This window comes from Camelus dromedarius, chromosome 1, assembly GCF_036321535.1.
Source record: "Camelus dromedarius isolate mCamDro1 chromosome 1, mCamDro1.pat, whole genome shotgun sequence".
NCBI lineage: Eukaryota > Metazoa > Chordata > Mammalia > Artiodactyla > Camelidae > Camelus > Camelus dromedarius.
In genome coordinates, this window is record NC_087436.1 from 122015830 (window position 1) to 122042773 (window position 26944).

Sequence of the window (26944 nt, forward strand, 5' to 3'; positions counted from 1 at the left end):
GTGCTGTTCACCGTCTGGACTCACCTCATCATCAGAAACTTCCACACTCTCGAGGCCCCTGAATTGCTCTCTTGTCCAGGAGACGGAAACTCGCCCTGTCTCAGGTCAGCTTCGTCCTTTCTGTGGACATTTTACTAAAGGGTGTGTCCAACCTTCCGCTTGCTTGAAAAAATAACACGGACTCTTTCCTTTAGTTATAGTTGTGGCCCGTCCACTGCAGAAGCTCACAGAAAAATGAAAAAGAGAGAAAGAAAGCAAAACCATTCCAAGTCCCATGAGCAGTTTTACAGTTTTTCTCACTGAATGTTATTTTTGGATCATTTATCCGCAAAATCCATTAAAAACACAACTCCCGTAGACTTCTGTCTGTCCTGAGGACGTACGCTCATTTGTTCTACCTTTTCCCTTTTCCACACTTTTTCCATGTCCGATTAGCCATGTGTTCCCTCGCCCTTACGGTTCCATATCTGCCTCTTGGATGATTTTTTGGAGCCCACCCTTAGGAGTGGAGTCACCCCGTCTTCCTCAGCGGGGCCCCCCACCCCAGCTCTGGCTGCCCTGACCTGAGAGGCAAGTGGAATTGGCTGTGCGGTTTGCGTTTCTCCGATGAGGGATGTCCCGGGGCGCTGCCCGCCACGTCTGCTGCCTGCGTCCTTCCGTAAGGTGGCTCTTCCCGTCCTTTCTCTGTTTTCTGGTGGGGTTTTCGTGTCTTTCTCACTGACGTGGAAACGTCCCTTCTGTCTGGAGTGTCGGTTGCAGGTAGCTTTTCCCAGTTTGTTATTTGCCCTTTGGTTTTATTTATTGATGCCTTTTGATTGGTGGGTGTCTTTAATTTTGTTTTGTGGAATTTGGGTTCTCTGCTTTCCCTTTTCCTCCGGTTGGTTTGTGGCTCTGTCCCTCCTCACCCCAAGCCCAGGGGCTGTTCCCTGGGCCTCAAGCTGGTGTCCCAAGGTTGCCTTTCCCCGTTAATGCTGCATCCCCCTGCTGCGTAGTGAGGTATGAGCCCGTTTTCAGGGGTCCAGGCCGCCTTGCCCTGTGAGACTGTCTCCACCCATCAGAGGGAGCAAGGCGGTCGGGGGCTGACGCCATCCTGACTCCGGCGGGCTTGCCCCAGGCTCTGGCTGGGGCCGCCTTAGAAACCATCACCTCGTGTGCCTCCCAGAAGGCCTGGCCTGCCCTGCGTTCTCAGCTCTGCGGCTGCATTTGGGAGTCTGGCTAGGGGTGTCCCTGCCTCCCCCTCATGTGCTCAGTGGACCTCCCTGGCTATTGTTTTGGGGAGAATGATAGGAATCTGGAAGGGCTATCCTGGGCATGGGCTTCCGAGCGTCTGCCCTAACTCGGGGGCCTGTGCTGTGCCCACATGCTACTTCCTTGGGGTGGTTTTTACTGCACGCCTCCCTCACCGTTGTCACCTGTCCTCATTGCTCACTGTCATCACTGCTGCTGCGCAAGGCTGTTCCTCACCGGGTCCCTGTTACTCTGTTGTCAGGCCTGACCTCACCTCCCCGTCATGTCACTGGGTCTCACTGCTCCTGGTCTCACGTCCACTTCCTTACTGCCCACGGGCACTGTGAAAACTGGACGGGGTAGTTCCAGACAGTGCAGCGGGATCCTGTCCCATGTCTCTAGCCTCTGCTTTCCCCTGACTTGGCTTCTTGCCCACCTGGCTCCTCCTCCAGGGAGCACCTTCCTCCTTGCTGTGGCTCCTCTGCCCTTTGCCCGGGTCGGGACCCCGGGCCCGGGAATGCCCGGGATCCAGCCCTGAGCGGCTGTGGCTGCAGAGAGCAGACTGCACCGTGTTCCCCGGAGTGAGGCTCCAGCTCCCCTGGGCCCCCACGGCCGCTTTTCTTCCCTGTTTGGAGGGAGCTGTCTGAGATCCTGCTGGGGTTCCTCCAGGCTGCACCATGGGGTGCCTGCAGCTTGGGGAGGGGCAGGACGTAGCTCGCCTGAGCTTCCTCAAGCATCTGGTGAGAGGGAAGTCCTCTGTCACTTGGAAGCCTTCCCAGTGGCAACGGGCTGCACTCCTGACCTGCTCTGTCCACGCATCACTGAACCAACTTTCCCTCCAGCCGGTTGAGTCAAGGGCTGGCTGCTCGATGTCCCGGGGCAGCCCCTGCCCTGAGTGGGGCCTCACTGGTGCCCCAGGGCCACCCTGCCCACCAGCCTCCAGGGTCTGGAAGGACATGCTTCCTTTTCCAGCTCGTGATCAACCACCATGGCCTCTGGTGCTGGCTGTCAGGGCTGGGAGTGCTGGGGGGCCATCCTGAGCTGGCCCCCTCGAGGGTAAGGGGATGTGAGCCAAAGCATGCCCCCACCAACTGACCACTCAGCCAGCCGAGACTCAGAGGGGCCCTTGTCCGTTCCTATCTGCCCCATGTCTGGGGCTCCATGGGGGACCACCTTCGGGAGAGGGTGACAGGGTGGGGCTTGGTCTAACCCTGACCTCTCTCTGGCGGCTGTGTAACCCACTAGCACCCAGTTTCCTCCCCATTGGGGCATGCACTTCACTGCTGTTTCTGCCAGAGCCGCTCTGGGGCCAGGTACCAGGCACAGGCCTGGCTGCTGCAGCCAGCGTCCCCATGGCAGGTGTCCCTGCCACAGACATAGCACCGATGTCTCCCACCACAACATGCCCCTGGGAGGAAAGACAAGAGTGATTGAGTGATTTAAAAATAGAGAACTTGGAATTAATTAGACTCCTGAAAGGCAGATTAGACATAGTGACTGTCATCACGTCAGCTGTTCACAGGTCACGGGGCTGTGCGGGCTCACGTGGGCTGAGACAGTCAAGTACCAAGTGCCAGCCTGGGTCAGGGGGCTGGGCTGGGTTCTTGGGGGTCCTGGGAGGAGTGCTGCCCTCCTCGTAGCCGGGCCTCCCTAGCAGGTGGAATCCTTGCTCACAGCCAGGTGAGCTGCTGCAGAGAGTGGGAACAGCCCAGCTGTGGCCTGGCCCGTTGGAGGCAGTGACTGCGGGCTGACCAGACACTGGGCCCCAGCACCCAGGACGGCCCCTCCTGGCCCTGCTCTCCTCGGCCCAGCCCACCCTCACGGCCCCACCCAGCGCCGGCCTTAAGGACGCTAGTTCCCATCTTCTCCCCCGAGCCTGGCACCCACGCCGCGCCCTGGACATCTCTCACTGCCCCCTGCTCCCCCACCCCTGGCTGCTGGAGTCCTCTTGCCACTCTCCCCCCAGCCTCTCGCCATGCCAGGAAGAAGCTAAACCTGACGCAGAAGCCAGGGCGGGCTGGGTGGGTGTGGGGCAGCCCCCTTAGTGAGCGCCTCCGCTGGGACCCAAGTGCAAGGCGTGTGCCCCAGGTGGCCGGCCCAGCAGGGGCCAAGGGGATGAGGGGGAAGAAGGGGAAGCTGGGGCAGGGGATCCGAGAGAGCTCTGCAGGGCAGGGGTGGAGGGTGTCTGGGAGGAAGGCTGGCATCACAGCAGGAGGGTGTGCGCACAGCGGCGACGCCCGTCTGCTGCTTTTATGTTGCTTCAAACAGCTTGACCGCAGTAGGGCTGCCATACAGCGGACTGCAGCGTGTGAGGGCGCCCGCCTCCCGCAGCCTCGCGCGTCGCAGCCTTTTCAGCTGTTCTGATGGTGTGACGTTTTGGGGGGGGGGTTGGTAATTAGGTTTATTTGTGCGTTATTATTTATTTACTCTTAGAGGTGGTCCTGGGGATTGAACCCGGGACCCTGTGCATGCTAAGCACGTGCTCTTCCACGTGAGCGATACCCTCCCCGCTCCTTGCAGTTTTAATGTGTCTTTCCTTAAGGGCTCGTGACGTTGACCATCTTTCCATGTGCTCATCTGCCGTCGGCCTGTGTTCTTCGGTGAAGTGTCTGTTCAGAACTTTTGCTGTTTCTCTTAATTGGGCTGTTTCCTTATTTAGTTTTGAGAGTTCTTTATTTATACTGTGTACAAAACTGTTACTGCATTTATGATTTGAGGTCTTTTCTCCCAGTCTGTGGCTTGTCTTTTCATTCTAACAGTAGCTTTTGAAGAACAAAATTTCTTAATTTTGATGAAATCCAATTTATCAGTTTTTTTCATGGATTGTGATTTTAGTGTCATATCTGAGAATTATTTTCATAACCTAAAGCTACAGTGGTTTTTCCTGTTTTCTTCTAGGCGTTTTATAGTTTTAGGTTTTTCATTTAGGTCTATGATTCATTGTGAGTTAATTTGTATATGATGTGAGGTATGGATCAAAGTTTTATTTTGTTTTGCATAAGGATGTCAATTATTCCAGCATCATTTGTGGAAAAAAGACTATCTTTTTCCCACTGAATTGCCTTTGCTCCTTTGTCAGAAATCAGTTAGCCATATATTTCTGGACTCACTAGTCTGTTGCATTGATCTGTTTGTCTGTATTGACACCAGTATCGCATTGTCTTGATTGTGGTAGCTTTATAAGGAGCTTTAAAGTTAGGTACCGTATAAATCTACACCTTTGTTCTTCTTTCTCAGAGTTGTTTTGTCTATTCTGGGTCCTTTGTATTTTATGAATTTTAGAACCAGGTTGTCAATTTCTACTAAAGGGGAAAAAAAGCCTACTTTGCCTGCAGTTGTGTTTAATCTATAGATTAACGGTAAGAATTAACACCTCAATAATACTGAGTCTTCAAATTCATGAACACAGCGTATTTCTCCATTTATTTAGGTCTTTAATTTCTCTCAGCAAAATTTTATAATTTGTGTTGTTGAGACCTTGCACATCTTTATCAGATTTATTCCTAAGTATTTTATATTTTTGATGCTATTGTAAATGGTATTGTTTGTGATTTCAGCTTGTGATTGTTCATTGCTAACATAGAGAGATATAACTGATTTTTTAAAATTTTTGTATATTGATCTTTTCTCCTACAACTTTGCTGAACTCCCTTTTTTAGATGTGGTAGTTTTAATGAAGATTTCATCAGCTTTTCTACACAGAGGACGTTGTCATCTGTGAATAAGCCAGTTTTACGTCTCCTTTCTAATTAGATGTCTTTACTTTTCCTTGCACTTTTGTGCTGGGGAGGACCTCCAGTACAATGCTGAAGAAAGGAATGGACCCAGGACACTTTTGCCTGTCCCTGATCTCCCTGTAAGTGTCCTGTTGGCTGTAGGGTCTCCATGGATGCCCTTCATCAGGTCCAGGAAGTTCTCTTCTATTCCCAGTTTCCTGGATTTTCTCAGTGTCTTTGTATCTTTCGGAGTGGTCACATAGTTTAAATTTTTTAGTCCGTCAATGTGATAAATCACATTGATTGATATTCAAATGTGAAGCCAGTCTTGAATTTCTGGGATGCGCCTTACTTGGTCATTAGGCATTATCCTTTTTTATACACTGTTGGCTTTAATTTGCTAAGGTTTTGTTAAGGACTTAACCCCTGACTGTGAGGAGTGCTGGGCAGCACTCTTCCTGTAGTGCTCTTTCCGGGTGCGGGTGTCAGAGTGACGCTGAGGTTCTCCGACGAGCTGGGGGGCTTTCCCACTTCTTCAGTTTTCCAGAAGATTTTGTGTAGAATTGGTATCACTTCTGCCTTAAATAGAACTCACCAGTGAAGCCACGGAGTTTACTTTATGGAAAGATTTTTAGCTACAATTTCAGTTGCTTTACTAGATACATGTTTGTTCAATTACCCATGTCTTATTCAGTGAGTGAAGAGTTTATTTCCGTGGTCCATCCTCACACAGGGTGATACCAAACTGTGGGTGCACATGGTCCTCTGCTCAGAACTCTGCAGGGCCCCCTGCTCCCTTTGTCTCTTGGGCCCTGGGCCCTTGACCTGGCCCCTCCCCAACAGATGGCTCCTCTCATCCCTGCCAGCACCCCGCTTTCCAGATGCTCTCTGCACTCCCCTTGTTTGCTGCCTGGGTTACTGCCCCTCCCTCTCTGCCGTGACACCCCCCCACCCTGCCACACCAGGTCACCATAGTGCAGTCCCACTGGCTGCCTTGGGTGAAGCCCATGGGGAGCTCTGCTCAAGCGGCCTCACTGAGTCCCGTGGCTGTGTTTTCATTGTCACCCCTGCTTCAGAGATTCAAAACAGAGACTCAGAGCCCCTTGGCTGGGGGTGACCCCTCCCATCTGTCCAACCCCAGATGTGGGGGCACTGGCAGGACCAGGGGTCCCATCCCAGAGCCCCCCTCGCGCCTCATGCTTTGCAGTGCGCACTTGCTCTAGTTTGGGAGGAAATGAGGGATGCCAAGGACCTCAGGGCAGCTGGCCTCAGAAGGAAATCCTGGGAGCCAGAGGGGGTCCACTGGGACTCACTAAGACATGCTGGTAACCTCCCAGCCCAGCACCCAAGACCCAGATGTGGCTGGCCCCCCTCAAGCAGGGTCCATGTCCTTGACCCTAACCGATGTGTGGAAGGTGTGACATCTGTGGTGCAGGGGCCACCCGCTGGGGGCGGCTCCAGGAGAAGGGAGCTAGCAGAGTCCAGGCCTGCAGCGCTGAGCCTCAGGGCACAGCCGTTTGATGTCTCCTCCCCACAGGTCCTGGAGCAGGGCTGTAGCCCCCTGGGCCTGTCCGTCCACTTCCTGCCCAACTCCCTGCTCCTTTGGGCATCCGGGGCTGCACAGTCTGGGGGTGGGGCTGGGCTCTGAGCGGGAGTGGAGCATGCTGGGTAAGCACTGACCCCTCCTCGGACGTGTGGAGATGGTGGGGGGGGGGGCGCAGGCTGCACCCTCTGGGGGTCATTTTCCTCCACCCCATGGGACCAGGAGAGTGCCTGTCTGAACAGCCACTTCCCGGAAGCAAAGCTTGTGCTCCTGCCCTCACGGAGGCCACGGCCAAGTGTGACTGCGTTGCTGGGTGTGCGCAGCAGGAGGACCAGGGCCTGTCCTGGCCAAGTTCGCCTGCTGCTTTGACTGGTCAGCTGTGGAGCCTTCTGCCCAGAGAACTTTTAAAAGCAGCAAACGCTCAGAAAGTCCATAAGGTACAAAGCAGAATGGTGACAAGGGTCCCTTCTGCTCTTGTGACAACTACCCGAGTTCAGAAAAACACACCGCGTGCCCTTGCTCACCTGCACCTCCTGACTGTCTGGAGGGCCCTCGCATCGCACCTGCACTAAGAAGCCGCAGTGTGAAGCCTGGGTTCCCGTAGCGTAACCAGGGCCACCACTGATGTTGGGCCTCGTGCGGGGCCCGGGGCCGGCTGTGTCCTCGGAGGAGCCAGCCCGTGGCCCCCACCCCGCACAGCTCCCTGGCTGAGGGGAGGGAGGACGGGTTCTTGCCAGGCCTCGAGGGGGCGGTGTGGGGCCAGGGAGCACCCAGGGCGAGGGCAGTGAGCTGGGAGGCGGAGGTGAGGCATTCTGGAGGAGCCAGGCTGTCAGCAGCTGCTTCGGGGCCCTCCCCAGCCCTGCTGTGCCCCTGCCCCCTGGAGCTCTCTGGCTTTGAGGGATGTCTCCAGGCCGTCAGTGACGATGTTGTAGCCTTGTAAGTGGACAGAGCTGGACAGGGCAGATGTGCCAGGGCCACACAGGACCCACCAGGTCAACCGTGGGACCTGTGGAGGGGTCGCCGTGGCAATGCGGGGGGCCACCTGCTGGGCCTGCAGCAGCCAGTCTCACGGCACCAGCCCTGGAGGGGGAGCTGCCCCTTGTTTCACAGACTCACCTCTGGGGGGGGGTCACCGGGCGTGGGGTCACTCAGGGCGAGACAGACCTGGGAGCTGCCAGCTCTCCCTCCCTCCAGACCCCAGGGGGACCAGCCCAGACGCCCTTCCCCCACTGATCACAGCCTGTGGCCTGGGACGGGGGGTGTGGCTCCGGTGGAGCCTTCAGTCAGCTGTGGGGCCAGGGCGGCCCAGTGAGGTGGTCGGCACTGGGCAGGGTGTCTGCTGTGGTCCCCCCTGTCTGGGAAAGCCTTGAGTTCCCGGAATTTCTTCGGCCCCTCCGCTCTCTGCAGTGTCCCTGGTGACGAGGGGCTGGCTGCCGCTTCCTGGCTGTCCCCTACAAGTGTCCCAGGCGGTGTGTTCCCTCTGGATCTCCGTGATGACTGGAGAGTCCCAGGAAATCCAATCCCCGAGTCCGTGGGCTTCTGGGTGCCCGGAACACAGCCCCGGCGGTCACCGTGGGGCCTTTGGCGAGCGTGCCCACAGATCCACCTAGGTTAGGCCCTTGCCACTCCTGGGGTTGGCCCTGCCTGTGCCTGACCTTCTGGGGCTGGCTTCTTGGAGGAGGCAGTGGTGGGAGCCTGTGGCCCTGAGGCCACTACCTGACCCCAGCCTCACAACTTGCACCACCAGCCTGTCGAGGAGGCTGTAAGTAGCCCTGTGTTACAGACCACACAGCACGAGACAGACACCAGCACCACCATCCCACCCCACGGTGTGTCCTCCGCAGGACCCTGTTTCCCATTTTACAGCAAGTAAACACGTTCTCCTCCCCACCCCTAGCCCAGGGCCCCTCGAGGGTAGGTGCTGCTGGTACCCTGTGTCCCCAAGCACCCAGCTCAGGGCCTCATGTCCCCCCACCCCCAGTCCTGTAGCAGGTGCTCACCTGACTTCAATGTCCTTGTCCGAGCCAGGTCCTCTTCCAGTCTCCTGGGTGGTTTTCCTGGGAGCAGCCCTGGGGCCACGGCTGGAGAGGGAGGCAGGCATTTCTCAGGTGCTGGGACCAGCAGCTCTTGTGGGGAAGTGGGCCCTGAGGCCAGAGTCGCCAGAAATGCGCCCACCCAGGGACAGACAGGCAACGGGGAATGTGTGGAGTTGACAAACCTGCACCAACAAGATGGCGGGAAGACGAGGGTGGGGAGCAGTGAGAGGCCTGGCCCCACCGAGGTCATGGGCAGCAGAACCAGGTCAGAACCCTGCAGGCAGCAGGTGCCGGGAGGCGGGGTCCTAGGGCCCATGGGCCCAGTGTGCAGGGTGGCTGGGGTCTTCATGGACTTACAGACAGGGAGGGCCACACCTCTTGCCAGGCTGTGCTGCCTCCCCCAGGAAGCCCTCCCTGCTGCCCGGTGACTGCCCGCAGCTGGCATAGGTGTTGGTGGGATTCTGATTACATGATAGTTGCCTCTGGCTCCCCACCATTCCCTGACGGGCCTGGGCCGGTCAGGAGCCTGTGGGCTGGGGCAGAATTGGGCAAGGGAAAACAGGAAGGGTGCTTGCAGCTCATGGGACGGCAGTGGTGACGCTGCTCGACTAGAGGCACGGCTGAGCTGGTTGTCAGGCTCCTGTTCACGTACAGTCTGTGGAACCAAACTGCAGTCCTCCAGCTTCCCTGGGATGCCCCGGAGGTCCTGCTGACCTCGTGGTGGGAACAGGCAGCCGCAGAGCTCCAGGGAGGGGAGGGCAGGGGTGGGCCACACCATGAGCGCCACGGGACCCCGCAGCATGGATCTGGGCGCGACGGTGCCTTGCTAAGAAGCTGTGTTACTCGGGCTGTGGACTCACCGCTCTGTCTGCTTGATTCTCTGGCCTAGTGGGTCCAGCGAGAAAGCACTGCAGCTCACGTGCATTTGTCACAGGCCAGGTATGTCCCCTTGTTCTTGCTAGGTGGGTGTAACGACTCCCACTTTAGAGAAGAAAATGATGAGGCTGGAGGCAGGGAGCGATCTGCCCAAGGGCACACAGCTGGTCAGCGGTGGTGCCAGGACTCGGCTCCCCCTGCACCTCCTGTCCCTCGAGGGATGGTGACCTCGGTGTGCGCCAGCGTGGCACACGGAGACCGCTGCTGTTCCCATGGTCACGGGAGCCTGAGTGCGTGCCCTCTGATGTCTCACTTGTCCCCATGCCCACGTGTGCCCCTCCGTCCCCACCCCATGTACGTGACTCTGACCGTCCTGGCCCCCACCCCCTGGTCGTGGTGACCTACCAGTGAGGACCAGGCCCCTTCCCTGGGCCTCTCAGGGGGCTGGTGGGGGACCCAGGTGGTGCAGAGCTAGGGCACAAGGCCCGGCTGCCCTCCCCGCCCCAGAACGATGGGCGCCCGCGAGGCCACGCTGTCTGTGGGGAGGAGTTGGCTGGCAGCCCGGCTCCTCCTGGGCAAGTGGGCGGTGCGGCCTGACGGGTTGTTTTCCCACAGCGACGGCCTCTCTAACGTGTGACACACCTGGGATTTCACTTAAAAGCCTTTTCATTTAAAACTAAAAAGGGAAAGGATTCATTTTTAAAGGAATGCCCAGACAATACGGAAGTAAATTAGACCTTCTGAAAACACAAGCTCCAGCACAGCGTGTTCTAGAAGTGGGCTTGGAAACCAGTGCGGAGCCAGGTCTGGGCCCTGTCGGGGTCATGTGTAGGCTGGGCTGGAATGTGTGCCCCGAGGTCGGAGCTGGGCCTCAGAGGAGGTGAAAGCAGGGCCTGTTGGGGCAGAAACACGCGTGAGGTAGCACTGGGCTGCCCTTTTGTGCCCCGTCGTCTCCGCTCCGGCCTTTGGGGGAGAAGTGTTTACTCTCTGGCACCTGCGGTCTGTGTAGACGCTCTCGGGGGGGAGGGGGCGTCACCACCGCGCTGGGTGTGTGCTCACACAGGCGTGCACAGACACGCACTCTCTGACATACTCTCACATGCAAACACACACCCACACGCACCTGCACATGTGCACCCGCCCACTCACACACGTACAGTCACCCCCCCCTCAAACTCACATCGCATGGGAGTTTTAGCGGGTGGGGCCGGGGGGGACCCCAGGCCCCTGCCTGTGGAGCTGAGGGGAGTGAGACCCTGCCCAGGGCCCAGTGCTGAAGCTTGGTCCCGCGTCACCACCAGGAGGAAGGCTGAGATTACTAGCAGGTCATTTCCTGGTCATGCCTGCCCTCCTGGTCCCAGTCCCCTCGCCCTGTCCCCTCTGGGCGCCTGAGCTGGCTGCCGGGGTGGGGACTCATGTGAGCGACCCATCGGGGAGTGGGGTTTCCCCTCCCTGCCTCCCGCTGCGCTCCTCCCACTGGAGGAGAGGCGGTCTTCCCTGGGACATGGTGTCATTCATTAAAACCACGAGAAGAAAGCCTTGGCAATGGCTGGAGGGGCAAGGAAGCAGGAAGACCTGGTCTGTTCATAAGAAATTAGCATATTTGCTGCCCAAAGTGTCTTGTGCTGAGACCCCCTGGCAGCCTGGCTGTCAGACTCATGCCATCTCGTGTGTGTTAGGGCTCCTGTAACAAAGTACTACAAACTGGGGTCGGGGAGGAGGCAAACCACAGAAATTGTCTCAGTTCTGGAGGCCAGAAGGTGTCAGCAGGGCTGGTTCCTTCTGAGGCTGTGAGGGAGCCTCTGTCTCAGGCCTGTCCCTCACTCTGGTGGTGGATGGCCATCCTCAGCTTACAGGTGCATCACCCTGATCTCTGTCTTCATCTTCACATGTCATTCCCCTTCTTTGCTTGTTTGGGTCTAAATTTCCCGTTTGTAGAAGGACACCAATCACTTTGGACTTAGGGTCATTAGTTATGACTCATCTTAACTAATTACACCTGCAATGACCCTATTTCCAAATAAGGCCACATTCTGAGGTCCTAGGGGTTAGCACTTCAACATGAATTTGGGGGGACACAATTCAACCTATATCAGTACATACATGCCTCCCTGTTAAATCCTTGTCATGGTAGAATGGATGGGTGGATGGATAGACAGCTTATTGGCTGGAAAGGTAGATGGATGGACAGATGGATAGATAGGTGGATGGGTGGATGGATGGATGGATGGGTGGATGTCTTTTGCAAGGAGCAGCTAGCAGGGCCCAGGCTGGCTCACTAGAATTGCTATGTGGTTGTGCAAATGCCCAAACTCTCACATCCAAGCATACTTACCCTGGGCCTCTGGAGCCCATCAGCTTCTCGTGGTACTCCTTGTTTTCCCCTAATTAGGCCTTTACAAAGGGTTTCAAAGGCTCATGGATATACCTATGTAAGAAGCACCTTGCAATGCTATTAGTTTTTCCAGGTTATCTCTTTCACTGACCCCTAGAAGTTCAAGAAGACAAAGTGCCTTTTTTCTGTCAAAAGGCCATTTTTTTCCTACTCTGACAGTGGAATCAGACACTTGTCCACATGTGCCTTTGGAGAAGTGCTCTTTGGAAAGTTTGCTGCAGTGCCGTGCCCTGACTTTGACCATGACCAAAGACACAAGCTGGACAAAACCTTCGGTATTGATAGAACCGTTTAGAATTGCACTGGACTCAATACTAGAAAAATGGCACTTCCTAGTAATTCAAACCCAAGTGGAGTCGTTACAGGGAACTTGTGCTGCCTTCTGTGAGAGTGGCGGGAAGCAGAGCTGGGCATCAGTCACAGAAGGTGCTGGAGTTTTCAACACCCAGGTGACCAGGCAGGTTTAACGCTGAGTGACTGGGTGGGTGTGTCTGACTCCTCTGTGAGGCATGGGGAGCCCTTGGCAGGAGGGTGCCCCTCACTCCTTCGGCCTCAGTCTCTCACGCTCTCTTTCGCTCTGCATCCCAGGTTCCAGCCACGTCTCACCCTCACTGCTCTTGCCCTCACCACGGCCACAGACCCGCTGGGCATCAGCCAGCTTCTCAGTTCTGTCTTGTTAATGTGTGTGGCTCTCCCGCTAGGCTGGGCTCTTGGGGGACACACACAGGGTCTGATTCATCCCTGGGACCCTCTTCCATGTCCCCACCCTGCCTGTCCAGCAGCTGCCCATGGAGGATCAGCACCTTCCAAAACGGTGGCCCTGGGCAGTGTTGCTGGGGCTCCATGCAGTCCGGGAGACCGGGCTGAACCGGACAGGCCCACTGCAGTTTCCTGCTCTCTTGTTCCCTGGGGTCGGCCTGGGGGAAGCACCTTATTGGTTTTCCTGCCCTGGACCAGTTTTTTTATGGAGCTTTTGGCTCTTTTTCCATCCGTACCCTACCCCACCAACACACACGCACACACACATGCACACAAACACACAGACATACACACACACATAGACACACAAACACACATAGACACACACACAAACACACAGACATACACACACATATAGACACACAAACACACAGACACGCACACAGACACACACACAAACACAGACACACACGGAGACACACACACACATACACAGATACACACACACAGACACAGACATACACAAACGCATACAGACACCCACAGACACAAACACATAGAAACACACACATAGACACAGACACAGACATACACAAACACACACACACACCTGCTCTGCAGTGCCGCAGGTGAGGGCCTGGGGCTGGGACAGTAGTCCTCCCTTTGGCCCCCCACCTCCTGTGGGCCGGCCTGGGGCTTAGCCCGCTAGAAGAGCTCACTCTTCTGCAGCACCATCAGAAGCTCTGGCTTCACAGCTCTCCAGGCTCCACTGAAGTCAGGGCCCTTCCCCACAGCGGCACACCGTCCAGAAAGGCTTCTGCCTCCGGGGCTTTACCTGAGGGGCTGGGGCTGCAGGGCTGAAGCCTTCCCAGGCTGCCTTCTGCCTCCTCTTAGAAACAGGCCCGAGCCACAGGCAGGCTGCAGCCCTTCCTCCCCCAGCGTAACAGTGGCTCTGAGCACACCAGTCGCACGTGGCCGTGGGGGGCTCTGGAAAAGACGCACAGCCATCGCCCTGCTGCTCAGATCGGTGTCACGTCAGCGCTCTGCCTTGCCTGCATTTCCCAGTGTCTCATTTGTGTGTATATGATGTCTCTAACTTTTCACACGCTACCTATTTCATATTTCAGCATTTCCAGCATCACTATCTATCCTACAAAGTGGCAACCATATGACTGTGATAATTTACTGAATCAACCCACTCTTGATGGGCATTTAGCTTGAGCTATTTCTTGAGTTTGCTAGATATTACAAGAAAAACATTCTTTTATTCTTTTTAAAGTGTACAATTCAGTGGTTTTCAGTATATTCACAGAGTTGTGCACCTGTCACCACTACCTAACCTCAGAACTTTTTCATCACCCGTAAAGAAACCCCAGTTCATTGTCTCTTCCCTTCAGCGACTGGCAACCATGCCACCATTAATCTGCTTTCTGTCTCTGTGGATTTGCCTATTCCAGACTTTTGAAAGGAAGAAAATCATATGCGATGTGACCTTTGTGACTGGCTTCTGTTATTCCGCCTCATGTTGTAGTGCCCAGCAGTGCTGCACTCCTTTCTATGGCTAAAAATTAATTCCGCTCTGTGGCCAGACCACGTTTTGTTTATCCATCCGTCAGCTGACGGACATTTGGGTTGTTCCATCTTTTTGGCTAGTAAGTAGGAACATCCACGTACGATGTTTTGTGTGAATGTGCTTCAATTCTCTTAGGTAGGGACCTCGAGGTGCAGTTGCCGGGTCACCCTGCACGAGGAGCTGCCAAACAGTTTTCGGGGGTGCCCGTGACATTGGAGATTCTCATCCATATCTTCACCCACACTTGTTGTTTTCTGTTTTCTTTTTAAATTATTATAGTCATTGTAATGGGTTTAAAATATCACATGGTCATTTTAATTTCCGTTTCCCAAATGACTGATGATGCTGAGCATCTTTTCGTGTGTTTACTGGCCATTTGTGTGTCTTTTTGGGAAAACATCTTTTCACATCCTTTGCCCGTCCTTTAGTTGGGTTATTTATCTTTTTATTGTTCACTTGTAAGAGTTCTTTCTATCCATCAGATACTATACCCTTGACAGATACCCCTTCTGTGGGTCATCTTTTCACTTTCTTGATAGTATCTTTTGAAGCACGGAAGTTTTTAAGTTTAATTTTTGTATGAATGTATGTTTCAGTTCTCCTGGGTAAACACCTTGGATTGGAATTGCTGGGTCACACTGTGTGAGGAACTTCTGAACAAGATATCTGTCTTTGGTTGCTGTGTTTTTGAAGCTGCATCGAACAAACTATTGCCTAATCCAAGCCCACAAAGATGTATGTTTCTTTTCTAAGAATTTTAGAGTTTTATCTCTTTCACACAGGTCTTTGATCTCTTTTGAGGTTATTTTTGTGTATGGTGTAAGGTGAAGTCTCACCTCATTCTTTTGTATGTGGAAATGCAGTTTTCCCAGAGCCACTTCATAGACTTTTTCTATTGAAATGTATTGATTTACGATATTATGCTAGTTTCAGATTACAACATAGTGATTCAGTATTTTTATGGATTATACTCCATTTAAAGTTATTATAGGGGGAGGGTATAGCTTAGTGGTAGAGTGCATGCCTAGCATGCACAAGGTCCTGGGTTCAATCCCCAGTACGTCCTCCAAATATAAATCAATAAACCTAATTACCTCCCCCCAATAAAATTTTAAAAATAAAATAAAAATAAATTTAAAAACAGAAGAGTTTTAAAAATAAAGTTATTATATTTCTTTTTTTAAATCTTTTTGTGGGGGAGTTAATTAGGTTTACTTATTTACTTTTGATGGAGGTACTGGGGATTGAACCCAGGACCTTGTGTATGCTAAGCACACACTCTACTAAAGTTATTATAAAATACTAACTACGTTCCCTGTGCTGTACAGTATATCTTATAGCTTGTTTATTTTATAGTTTGTACCTCTTAGTCCCCTACCCCCTTCCTCTCCCCACTGGTAACCACTAGTTTGTTCTCTGTATCTGAGTCTATTTCTGTTTGATTATATTCATTCATTTTGTTTTTTAGATTCTATATATAAGTGATAATATACAGTATTTGTCTTTCTCTGTCTGACTTATTTCACTAAACAATGCCCTCTACATTGATCCATGTTGCTGCAAATGACAAATTTTCATTCTTTTTCATGGCTGAGTAATATTCCAGTGCACGTGCGTGCACACGTGTGTGTGTGTGTATCATCTTCTTTATCCAGCCATCTGTTGATGGACACTCAGGTTGCTTCTATGTTTTGGCTATTGTAAATAGTGCTGCTGTGAACACTGGGGTGCATGTGTCTTTCCAGATTAGAGTTTTTGTTTTCTTTGGATATATACCCAGGGGTGGGATTGCTGGATCATATGGTATTTCTATTTTTAGTATTTTGAGGACCCTCCATACTGTTTTCCACACTGACTGCACCGATTTACATTCCCACCAACAGTGTAGGAGGGCTCCCTTTTCTCCACAGCCTCACCATTGTTTGTTATTTGTGGCCTTTTTGATAATAGCCATTCTGACAGGTGGGAAGTGATAGCTCATCGTGGTTTTGATGTGCATTTCTCTGATTGTTAGCAACGTTGAGCGTCTTTTCATGTGCCTGTTGGCCATCTGTATGTCTTCTTTGGAAAATTGTCTGTTCACGTCTTCTGCCCAGTTTTTAATCCAGTTGTTTAATTTTTTGATGTTGAGTTGTATGAGCTGTTTATATATCTTGGATATTAACCCTTCCCAGTCATGTCATTTGCAACTATTTCCTCCTGTTCAGTAGGTTGTCTTTTCATTCTGTTGATGGTTTCCTTTGCTGTGCAAAGGCTTTTAAGTTTAATGAGGTACCGTTGGGGTTTTTGCTTTTGTTTCCTTTGCCTTAGGAAACAGATCCAAAAAAATATCATAATGATTTATGTCAAAAAGTGTTCTACCTATGTTTTCCTCTAGCAGTTTTATGGTTTCCGGTCTTACATTTAGGTCTTTGATCCATTCTGAGTTTATTTTTACATATGGTGTTAGAGAATGCTCTAATTTCATTCTTTACATGTAGCTGTCCAGTTTTCCCAGCCCCGTTTATTGAAGAGACTGTCTTTTCTCCAACCCAGCACCGTTTTTTGAAAAGACTGTCCTTTCCTTATTGAACGTCTGGGCACTCTCTGTGAAAGTCAGCGGCCCGTAAATGCACGGGTTTGTCTCTGCACTTGCAGTTCCATCCCATTGTCACGTCTCCTGTGCCAGCGCCACACAGGCTTGGTTGCTGTAGTTTCACATTACATTTCAAATCATGGGTGTGAGTCCTCCAGTTTTGTTTTATTATTTTTCAAAGTGTTTTGGCTGTCCTGAGTCCTTGCATTAAAGTATGAATTTTAGGATCAGCTTGTCAACTTCTGCATGGAAAAAAGAGGCAGCTGACATTTTAATATGGGTTGCATTGAGCCTGTTGACCATTTAGGGAGTGTTGCCATGGCAACAATATTAAATTCCTCCAGTGCATGAACATAGGATGTCTCTGCTTTTATTTAGGTCTTCTTTATTTTATTTCAATGGCATTTTGTAGTTTTCGGTGTATAACTCTTGCACTTTTTTTGTTAAATTTATTCCAGATAATTTAAATCTTTTTTTGGAAGGGGTATTTAGGTTTATTTATTTTTAGAGCAGGAACTGGGGATTGAACCCAGGACCTTGTGCATGCTAAGCATGTGCTCTACCACTGAGCTACACCCTCCCCCTCCAAATATTTTAAATCTTTTTTGATGCTATTACAAATAGGATTGTTTCTCAATTTCGTTTTTAGTTTGTTTACTGCACTGTATCTTAATACAACTGAGTCTTTAACAGTAACAACTTTACTGATGTGTAGTCTCTATGCCAGAAAGTTCAACTTTTAGAAGTGTGTCATTAATGGCTTTTAGCATGTATTTGCTCTTCACCTGCTGTATTGAAGCCTAACCCATCCGCTCTCCTTGCCGCTTGGGCCTCTTCCATTTCTTTTCCTCTGCTCTCCCCTGCCCTAAATCTTTTTTTCCAGTTTTGAATTTTGGCAAAATATATGTAATATAAAATTTATTATTTTAACCCTATTTAAGGGTACAGTGGCATTATGCACATTCACCATGTTGTATACCTATCGCCACTGTCTGTTCCCAGAACTGTTTTGTCGTCCCAAACTGAAACTCTGTCCCCATTAAACAGTAACTCTTGACTCGCCCTCCTCCAGCCCCTGGCAGCCACCATTCTACTCTCTGCTTCTGTGACTTTGACTCCCCTGGGGACCTCATACAAGGGGGATAACACAGTATTTGTCCTTTGGGGACCGACTTACTTCACTGAGTATAATGTCCTCAAGGTTCATCCATGTGGTAGCAGGTGTCAGAATGTCCTTCCTTTTTAAAGCAGAAGAATATTCCATTGTGTGGCTGGACTACATTTTATTGATCTGCTCATCTGTTGATGAGCACTTAGGTTGTTTCTACCTTTGGGCTGTTATGAATAATGCTGCTGTGAAGTTTGTAAGAGTTTGTTTGGGTCCCTGCTTTCAAATCTTGTAGGTGAGGCTGTGGACTGAGACTGGGGTACTGATGGAAGTTGACCCCCTGGACAATGAAGTTCTGTCGCCTTTCCTTACTCAGGTCCCAGGATAGGGGCAGCCAGGCCCACCCCCCGCCCTGGGGGCTTAGTCTCTGGAACTGGCGGTCTGGGAGCGGAGAAGTGGAGATCACAAGGGTGCCAGTGCAGCAGTGAGCCCAGCCTCCCTGCCAGCCTCCCAGCGCCCCTCTGTTCTCCAGTGAAACATTAAACACTTGTAAAGGAATGTCCAAGTCATTGAAATGTGCCGATAAAACACACAGTCACGCACCCGCACTCGACAGAGGGATGGGAACCCCCGAAGCCCATCTGGGGTGCCTTCCTGCCCCACCCACTCTGCACTGAATCCTCAAGCACGTCACACCATAAGCTTCCTGGTAGTTTTATCCCGAGGGACGTGCCCCTAAGTAAGACATTAGGCAGCTGTGCATGCTTCTCTGTGGTGCCAGGGGAGGCACACAGTGTGGGGGTCCTTTATGTCCACGAGGGGCCAGGGCTGCTCGCCCGCCTGGATCAGGCCGGCCGTGGTGAGAGGAAATCACAGTTGCTCCTCCTCCCTCGCTAGTGGGTTTTTGCTGGAACTTCCGGAGCTGCCCAGAGGATTCTGTCATGTCTGCAGATGCACAAGGGCAGAGTCTTGGGTGTGTACTGGCCACAGCCCCTTGGCTGCACTCAGACGGTGCTGAAGCAACTCTGCAAAGTCACTGCACCAGTTTACACGCCCACCAGCAACGTGAGGGTGGCCGCTGCTCCACCTGTCACACCAGGCGGCCTTTCAGTGCCTCCCTGGAAAATAGGGATCCTGTGCATTCGAGGTGTGGGTCTGGCATGAAACAGACCAGAAAAGGGAGAACGGACTGCGCAGGCCAGCGAAGGCAACTTTAAAAAAAATTGTAATGAATGTTTCTAAATAGATAAAAGATTTCACATCCATGAAACAACAGAGAGAACAGAAAATTAAATGCCTGGTAGGAGCAGGGAGGGTATAGCTCAATTAGAGTGCATGCTTAGCATGAGATCCTGGGTTCAATCCCCAGTACCTCCTCTAAGACTAAATAAAGAAATAAACGTAATTACCTCCCCTAGCAAAAAAAACCAAACACACACTGGTAGCAAAAATGTCAAGGGGAAAATTGGGGTGGGGGGGGAGGAAGAAATTTCCCAGAATGTAGGACAAAAATGACAGGAAGACAGAGGTAAATAATCTGAGAGCCAGAGGGTCGGCAGACACCCCCCTCCCGGAGCTGGGAGGGGGGCAGCTGGACACCCTAACTCAGTACAGGCTTGACTGCGGTACGACTTCGGCCCAAGGAGCTGAGAACTCCCACGGAGAGACCACCGGGAAGTGGAAGGGAAGTGTGTGGCCACAAGTCTGAAATCTGATGGGGCCACGCCCCCTCCGGAGGCTCCCGGGGAGGTTCCTTCCAGCTTCTGGTGGCTCCAGGCGTCCTCTGGCTCGTGTGTTGTGGCTCCTTAGCCCCCTCAGCTCCCCTGTGAACTGGTGTAGAGACACCTGCCATTAGGTTAGGGCCGCTGCCAAGGCGTCCCAGATGGCCTCCGCACCCTTACCTTACCTTGGCTACAGCTGCAAAGAGCCCTATTCCAAACAAGGGCACGCTTGCACAGGCCCTGTGAGCACTCTTGGGGGGGCGGCAGCCCGCTGCAGCGGGTATGGGCTCTTGCCGGGAAGTCGGCACATGGAGTGAAGCCCAGAGCACTCCTGGGCGTTAGCAGAGAGTTTGCCTTCACTCACCGCCCCCACCCCAAGCCCCCATGTCTCCCTCTGTGTGCAGCAGCCCCACAGCTGGTTCCTGCTCCTCAGACAAGACGGGACCAGAGGTAGCCCCCGCAGCCACGAGAGAGAAGATCCGGTCCAGGTTCCACGGCAGCCACGACCTGATCCACCGCCTGTTTGTCTGCATTTCAGGTGCCACGTCTGGGCCTGGGGCGGGGCCTGGGGACACATGGGGGCTGTGCTTTAGCAGAACAGCTGCTGCCGGGGGCAGGGGGCCCCCCAGTGATGTGGGGGCCCCGGTGGTGCCGGCGCTGTGTGAGCCCTGCGATGGGCCCGGTGCCCGGGAAAGAGGAGGGCGTCCTGCATCAGGCTCCCCCGGCTACGGGCGGCCCCTCAGCTGCCCCCAGGCTGGTTCTGTTCAATTTGTGGCTCAGATGTCGTTGCACATCCTGACTGACCGTGTTTCCTTTCTTCTCTGGGACAGTGAGCAGAGGAGGGTGAAGGGGAAGATGACTGTTTAGTCTCCCAGGGTAATTTGGAGAGGGGAGTGAGCACAAAAGGTGTCTTTTAAACGTTTTCCTTCAGTTTCATGAGTTTTAAAGAACTGCGGCGGTCACATGGTTCGGAAGTATAACCGCTGTGCCGTGAAGCCCCCTCCCTGGGCTCCGCACGCCCTTCCCGGCCTCCAGGGCTGGCGCTCAGACTCAGACAGTGCTCGTCCTGCGGGCCAGCGTTTCCTCGGTGCCCTGGGCCTGCGGGTGGACGGACAGGGCAAGGGGCAGCCGCGGGGCAGCCCGTGAACTGGCAGACACTGCAGGGTCAGGGTCTTAATCCCGGGGTGGGGGTGTCGCTGAGGTGGCCACAGGGCATCCGTATTCTGGTGGGATGTGCACAGCTACCCCCTTGCTTTGCTGTGGATCACAGCCAATTCACTCCCTGAAGGGCTAGCATTGCTTTCCACTGAGAAGGGCTGAGTTCACCTGCTGAGGGACGAAGGAAAGCTCTGCAGGCGGGGTTGGGGGGAGCGTTGTCCTGCTGGGTGGAGGCTTGGGGATGGGCAGAGGAGCCAGGCGCTGGGCCCTGTGTCTGGACAGGATCCACCTTCTGCTCCCCAGCCACATGGAACCCCGTGGGGGCCCTGCAGTCAAAGGTTACTTGGGGCCCAGTGTTTGCGGGGCGCAGGGCACAGCTAGATGCTGGGTGGCCGTGAGGCGAAGGGCTGCCATCGGGGTGGGCACAGTGAGGGGCTCAGTAAGGGGCCAGGGCCGCTTAATGGTTGTGGCTGTGACCCTGCGGATAGGCCTCTCCCTGTCCCTGCTCATCTGGGTACACATTGGTCTTGGACCGTGAGCCCTGGTGGGGTTTCACCAGCCAGCAGCACCTGACCCCCACCTTGGCCCTCCCCCTAGGGGTGGCCGACCAGCTGCAGACCAACTATGCCAGCGACCTGAGGAGTATTCTCAAGACCCTCTTCCAGGTCATGGCCACCAAGCCGGAAACAGATGACAAGGAAAAGTTAAAGAAGGGTGAGTGCAAGCTGGGGACAGGCTCTGACAGGAGGCGGGGCCTGCGGAAGCCCGCGCTCCTAGCCCGGGGCAGATATGGCCCCTGCTCGGTCCTCCCGCTTTTATATGACGGGCCACAGCACAAACGGCCACCACCAGCAGTGCTGGCCTGTCTGCTGCACGTTCCGGGCCCTGGGCACCCCGAGAGGGCCCCTGCCTGGAGAAGTGGCCCCACCCCGCAGCTTTGCAGGCGGTCACAACCCCACACGACTTGTGTGTGCCCCACCTGCTCCTCCCCTCTGCACCTGCCCCAGCAAGGTCGCCTGCTTTTTAGGGGTGACAGGCCAGGAGGCAGGGTACCCTTCCTCTTGGAGACGAGACCCAGAAGAGGCATAGTGTCACTTCCACTGAATTCCATCTGTCAAAGCAGCCAGAGGCCAGCCCAGAGTCAGGGAGGGGACGTGGCTCCACCGCTCCAGGGGGCGTGGCTGTCTGTGACCTGCCTCACATGCTTACACACGCTCAACACAGCACAGGCACACAAGGGTGCTCTCGTCCATGTCTTCACACCTCGCACACACATGCGTGCACACAGGCTCATACACGCAGGCGTGCCCCCACATGCACACGTACAGGATGGAGTTCCCTGGCAAGGGAGCAGGGGTCAGGGCAGGGGAGGAGAAGGCACAGGGAACTTGGCCCCTAGCTCCCTGGAAGGCTGTGGCGGGTCCCAGTGAGGGGAGGGGGACTGATCCTTGCTTGCCTCCCCCCCCCCACCGGACTGAGGCTCTTGCTCTGGCCAAGCCTCATCACAGGGGCTTCTGTTCAGGAACATCTGGGAATTCAGGGCAGCCAGCTAGCCCTGGAGTCCACCCCACAGCCTGGAGGGCACGTCCTTGCCCACAGAGAGGAGGAGCAATCTGTCCTGTGAGCCAACCCAGGTCTGCCTCCCAGTGTCCATACCACCAGGCCACACTGCTCCCATCTGCCAGGGAATTCTGGGCACAGCTCAGAAAGGGCGGGGCTGTGGACTGCCTCTGCAAGCAAGGAGGGTGGGCCCCGGAGCCAGGGTCAGGCCTTGTCCCCTGCCTGCCCTGGGGGTCATGGTCCAGGGGCACCTGATCACAGACAGTGGAGGGGCCCCGGGGCTAGGGGCCCACGGGGAGGACCAGCTACTCACCTGAGGGCACTCAGATGGAAAGGCCCCTGCCAGGGTCAGCACCCAGCTTGTGGGGCGGGGGGCAAGGCCTGCGGTGACTCACTCTTACTCCCTGTGCAGGACTCCGGGTGTGGGGGTGCTGCCCCCTGCTGGCAGCACCCACGTGCGCCTACCAGGGACGGGTGGTAGCCCACTGACCCCAGCGGCCACCCTCTTTCTTCCAGTCACCCAGACCCTGCGGAGCGCAGCCTTGGAGGATTGCGCCCTGTGCCAGGAGACCCTGTCATCCTCCGAACTTGCAGCCAAGACCCGAGACGGGGACTTGGAAGGTGCGTGAAGGGCTGGGGGCAGGGACCCAATGCGCTGCGGGCTGATCAGAGAGCAGGGGCCCTGTCTGGATGTTTCTACCTCTCTGCCCTGACGGAGGCTGCACGCAGGCAGCGCTCCACCAGCGAGGCCTCTCCCCAGAGGCCATCTAGGCATGTGGCTTCTCAGGGGGAGGCAGCCTCTTACTCCAGCATCTCTTACTCAGCTCCCAGGGTGGGCACAGCCCTCTTAGCCACCCCCACAAACCTCAGGCCCATTATTGAACATCTCAGCCTGGGGGCCCGAGGGAGGGTGTGCAGAGCAAGGAGATGCCAGTGTCCAGGCCTCTGGCTGCAGCTGGAGGTGGCTGGTCCCAGGGCACAGGCACACACCTCACCCCTAGTACTTGCCTGCACCCCTGCACCACAGGAAAGGCCCCATGTGGCAGCCTGGGGAGCCTCCTGCAGGAGTCGTGGGGGCTTCACTACAGGGAACTCTAGCTGGGTGGGAGCAGGGGACCTTGTCCCCCATCAGCCTGGAGGTCAGCCGGCTGGAGGCCCGGTGGCTTGACAGTCAGCAGAGGAGCATCCAGGGTGGGTTGAGGGCAGCACATCTGTGGGGAGGGTGTGGCTCAAGGCTTTGAAGGGGCTGGAGGCCTGGGCGAGGCTCTGAGACGGGCGATGGCAGATAGCCCTGAGCAGGTGTCCAGTGTGACCGGAGCCAAGAAGGAGGCTGAGCTGACTGCGTGATAGGCCAGAGGTCACAGTGCTCCGTGTGCCTGGTGGGCTGGGCTCGCCCGCTGGTCCTGGCACAGGGCCTCCCTCCTGCTGCCTGGCACCTGGCTGTGCAGTGAGGCTGCCTTTGTCAGGATCCTCTGAGGGTGACCAGCCTCCCTGCTTCCTCCGTGCCCTGAGCCTCAGGCTTCTCCACCATCTGAGGAAACTGGACATGATGCTATAAAGAGCCTGTCAGGAACTTGGAACCCCTGCTCGAGGAGGCATGGAAGGATGAGCTGCAAGGTCTGGAGGGGCCCAGCCCACGGCCAGGGCCATGTCCCCTCTGTGGGCTGCCTGTCCAGCCCCTGCCTGGACTTGGCTCCTGGGGGGGGGGGCCAGCCTCAATCAAAGTGGGTGCCAGGCCCAGGAAGCCCTCAGGACCCTCACTATCCTCCTTAGGCAAGGGTCTTGCCTCCCAACCCTGTGCGGCCCCAGGGGCTGACCAGTGCCATCCAGGGCATCACTGGGGCCAGCTGAGGACTTTATACGGGGGTGGCAAGCATGAGACTCAATCTCCCTGTGGTAGGGGGTGTAGAAAGGAGCCTGGAGAGCTGGGGGAGGGTTCTGGTGGGGGGCCCTGGGCAGGCAGGTGGGGGAGGGGCAGCTCCTCTGGAGCAGGTGGGTGAGGAGGAGGGCGAGAGGGAGGCGAGGGGCCCCAATGGGTGGGTGGCCTTGCTGAGCCCCACTGGGAGAGGGTGGCCAGGAGAACCCTGGGCTCATGCTGAGGCCCAAGGGAGCCATCCGAGGTGTCTGATACCCCTGAGGGTATGGTGCTGGCCTCGGGGCTGGTGCATGGTGGACACCTCATGTCTGTCAGAGCAAGCTGGCTTCTCCCAGTGACAACAAGCCCCTGAAATCCAGAGCAAATTCCCCAAGGACGCCCCCACGTGCCCTGCCTGGGCTACTCAGGTGTCGGGAGGGGCAGGGCATTTACCTGGGCCCTTAGTGCCCACCCCTGCCCCAACCCCCACCAAGAACCTCAGAGCTGCCCTGGAGCTGGGGTGGGCTGAGCTGCAGGGGCACCTGGGTCAACAGAGCATTGATTGAGGGGTCAACAGAGGGGGCTGATGGCATCCTTTCTTAGCCCCCACCTTTGCCCAAGGGCCCTGCTGGGCTGGCTGCTGTCAGGGAGAGGCTTGGGAGAGGGTTACCCCTGTGCACACACTCTGCCCATGCCCTGGCCCTGGGGTGAGGTGCGGGCTGCAGCTGAGGTCTGATTGACGGCACGGCCAACAGCTGCAAAGACTGACCTGTCCATGCGACATCATTAGTTTCCTGAAACCGTAGCCAGTAACAAGTCTTGGGAAGGACTGAGGGGGTGAGGGTCTCCTGGGCTCACCCCACAGAGGCTCCTGCACACCTGCCAGCCTCCGACCCACCCCAGCCCACTGGCCCCCACTGCCGCCACAGCACAGCTCCTTCTGGCTGACATGTCCCCCACTCTTCTGTCACAGACCCGCCTGAGTGGGTCCCGGATGAGGCCTGTGGTTTCTGCACCGCATGCAAAGCCCCCTTCACGGTCATCCGCAGGAAGCACCACTGTCGCAGCTGCGGGAAGGTAGGTGGGACGCAGTGGCCGGAGGTTGTCCCACAGCACCAGGTCCTGTAGCTGCAGGCATCCCCAGGGACCATCCAGACTCAGTGCACAGGTCTGGAAGTCAGGACCAATGTATTGGGAGGCTGGCAAGGCCTCTGGGGTACTTGTACAGACACCCTGAGCCCCAGGCTCTGCTCTAACTTGGCACAGGGCGTGGGCTCCAGGCGCTCAGCTCACTGGGTCCGATGGTGCAGTGCCCAGTACCGGCCACATGAGAGCTGGGGATGAGGAGGGGAAGGAGGGTCTGAATAGAGGCCTGCAGGAGCCTTGGTGTGGAGCTGAGGCCCACTCCACCGGCCTGGCCTCCTGGGGCCAAGACCTGTTCCAGGCTTTCCTGAAGGCTCCAGTCCCACAGGGGGAGCTTCAAGACCCCCACCCACTCAAGCTCTCCCTGGTCTGCGTGGGAGGAATGTGCAGCTAGGCTGGGGTGCCCAGGGCTCCGATGCTGTCCTGGCTGCACCGTCTGTCCCTAAGAGGCCCAGGTCAGGAAGGGTGAGGACTCCCCCCAGCTCACCGTCCCTGCCGCCGCCCCTGCCTTCCAGATCTTCTGCTCCCGCTGCTCCTCGCACTCCGCGCCCCTGCCCCGCTACGGGCAGGTGAAGCCGGTCCGCGTGTGCACGCACTGCTACATGTTCCACGTCACGCCCTTCTACAGCGACAAGGCGGGCATATGACACGGCGCCAGGTGCCCCTCAAACCCACAAGGGCCCAGAAGGACTCCAGGAAGGAGGCACCGAGGGCCCGCGCTCCCGCCTCCCCCGTCCAGGCCGCTGGGCACAGGAGGGCTGCCACTGCATCTCACCCAGCTGCTGCCGCCGCCGCTGCAGGGCTGCAGGCCTCCCAGACTTCCGGAACGTCCAGTGCCTCCCCGCCCGTGGGGACCCAGGCCAGCTGCAGGGCCCGACAGGAGGGCAGATTCAGCAACGGGGGACATGGGGGGGCCAGGCGCCTGGGCAGCTGTGGGCTCGTCTCCTGCCTGCCCCTCTGCCCCGGCCCCCCTGCACTGCTGCCTCGAGCCTCAGCCACAGCAGAAGGCCTGCTCTTGATGGGGGAAGTGGGGTTAGTGTCTGAGTTCCAAGCAGCCTCAGAACCTGGGGCTAAATCTGGGGCAGCTGGTGGACACCCGGGGAGAGGGACCTGGCCTCAGTGCTCCGCAGGGCTTCCCTGTGTGCTAACCAGACCAGAAAGACCAGGCTGTCCATGCTGTCCCCAGGGCCCTGAGCCCATAGTCCCCCACCCAATTCTCCCCACCCCATTCCCCTCAGGACCTTGTCTAAACAACACGAGTCTCATTTCTTCTCAAACAGGGAAAATGCAGAAGCCAACCCAGTGGTCCTCTGGGCAAGCAGGTGTGCCCCACCGTCTGTCCGCCCTGGCCCACCAGCTGACGGGGAGGGTCAGGAGGCGGGCAGAGGTTTCCCAGCATCTGAAGCAAGGACTCACTGGGTGGCTGAGGACCACTGGACGTTGCCCACTTGGCTGCCACTACCCCCTTCCCTCCGCACCCCCGGGGGCCCTGGCCCACCCCCTCAGATTCCAGAGTGGCCCCGGGCCCCAGCACGGACACCTCCTCAGGCTTAAATCTCAGGCTTCACATTGCAATGATGATTGCAGTTTTATTTTTAGAGAGATGACACACCTACTGCTTCTTTTATAGGATAAAATCCAACGACTGTTGAACAGCGGAATACACATGAACAAAAAAGGCTTCTGTGGGGGAAGAAAAGTATATAACAGAGGGTATATTATGTATTGAGATTATTTTTATTTTCTAAATGCTGTAATT

At 55.4% G+C, this 26944-nt stretch overlaps 1 protein-coding gene across 3 annotated transcripts in view; it reads left to right on the top strand.

Moving 5' to 3' along the window:
- The window catches only part of ZFYVE28 (zinc finger FYVE-type containing 28), an 87426-nt gene extending 60482 nt beyond the window's left edge, over positions 1-26944 (top strand). For 2 of the 3 annotated variants that reach the window (XM_031438805.2, XM_064488736.1), the window contains exons 9-13: positions 19874-20007; positions 21225-21341; positions 22704-22808; positions 25016-25119; positions 25701-26944. In XM_031438805.2, coding sequence (XP_031294665.2) covers positions 19874-20007; positions 21225-21341; positions 22704-22808; positions 25016-25119; positions 25701-25832 — 592 coding nt within the window. In that variant the 3' untranslated portion in view covers positions 25833-26944. Of the gene's footprint in view, positions 1-19873; positions 20008-21224; positions 21342-22703; positions 23805-25015; positions 25120-25700 lie in introns of all 3 variants that reach the window. The other variant, XR_010382171.1, reaches the window with a different exon arrangement.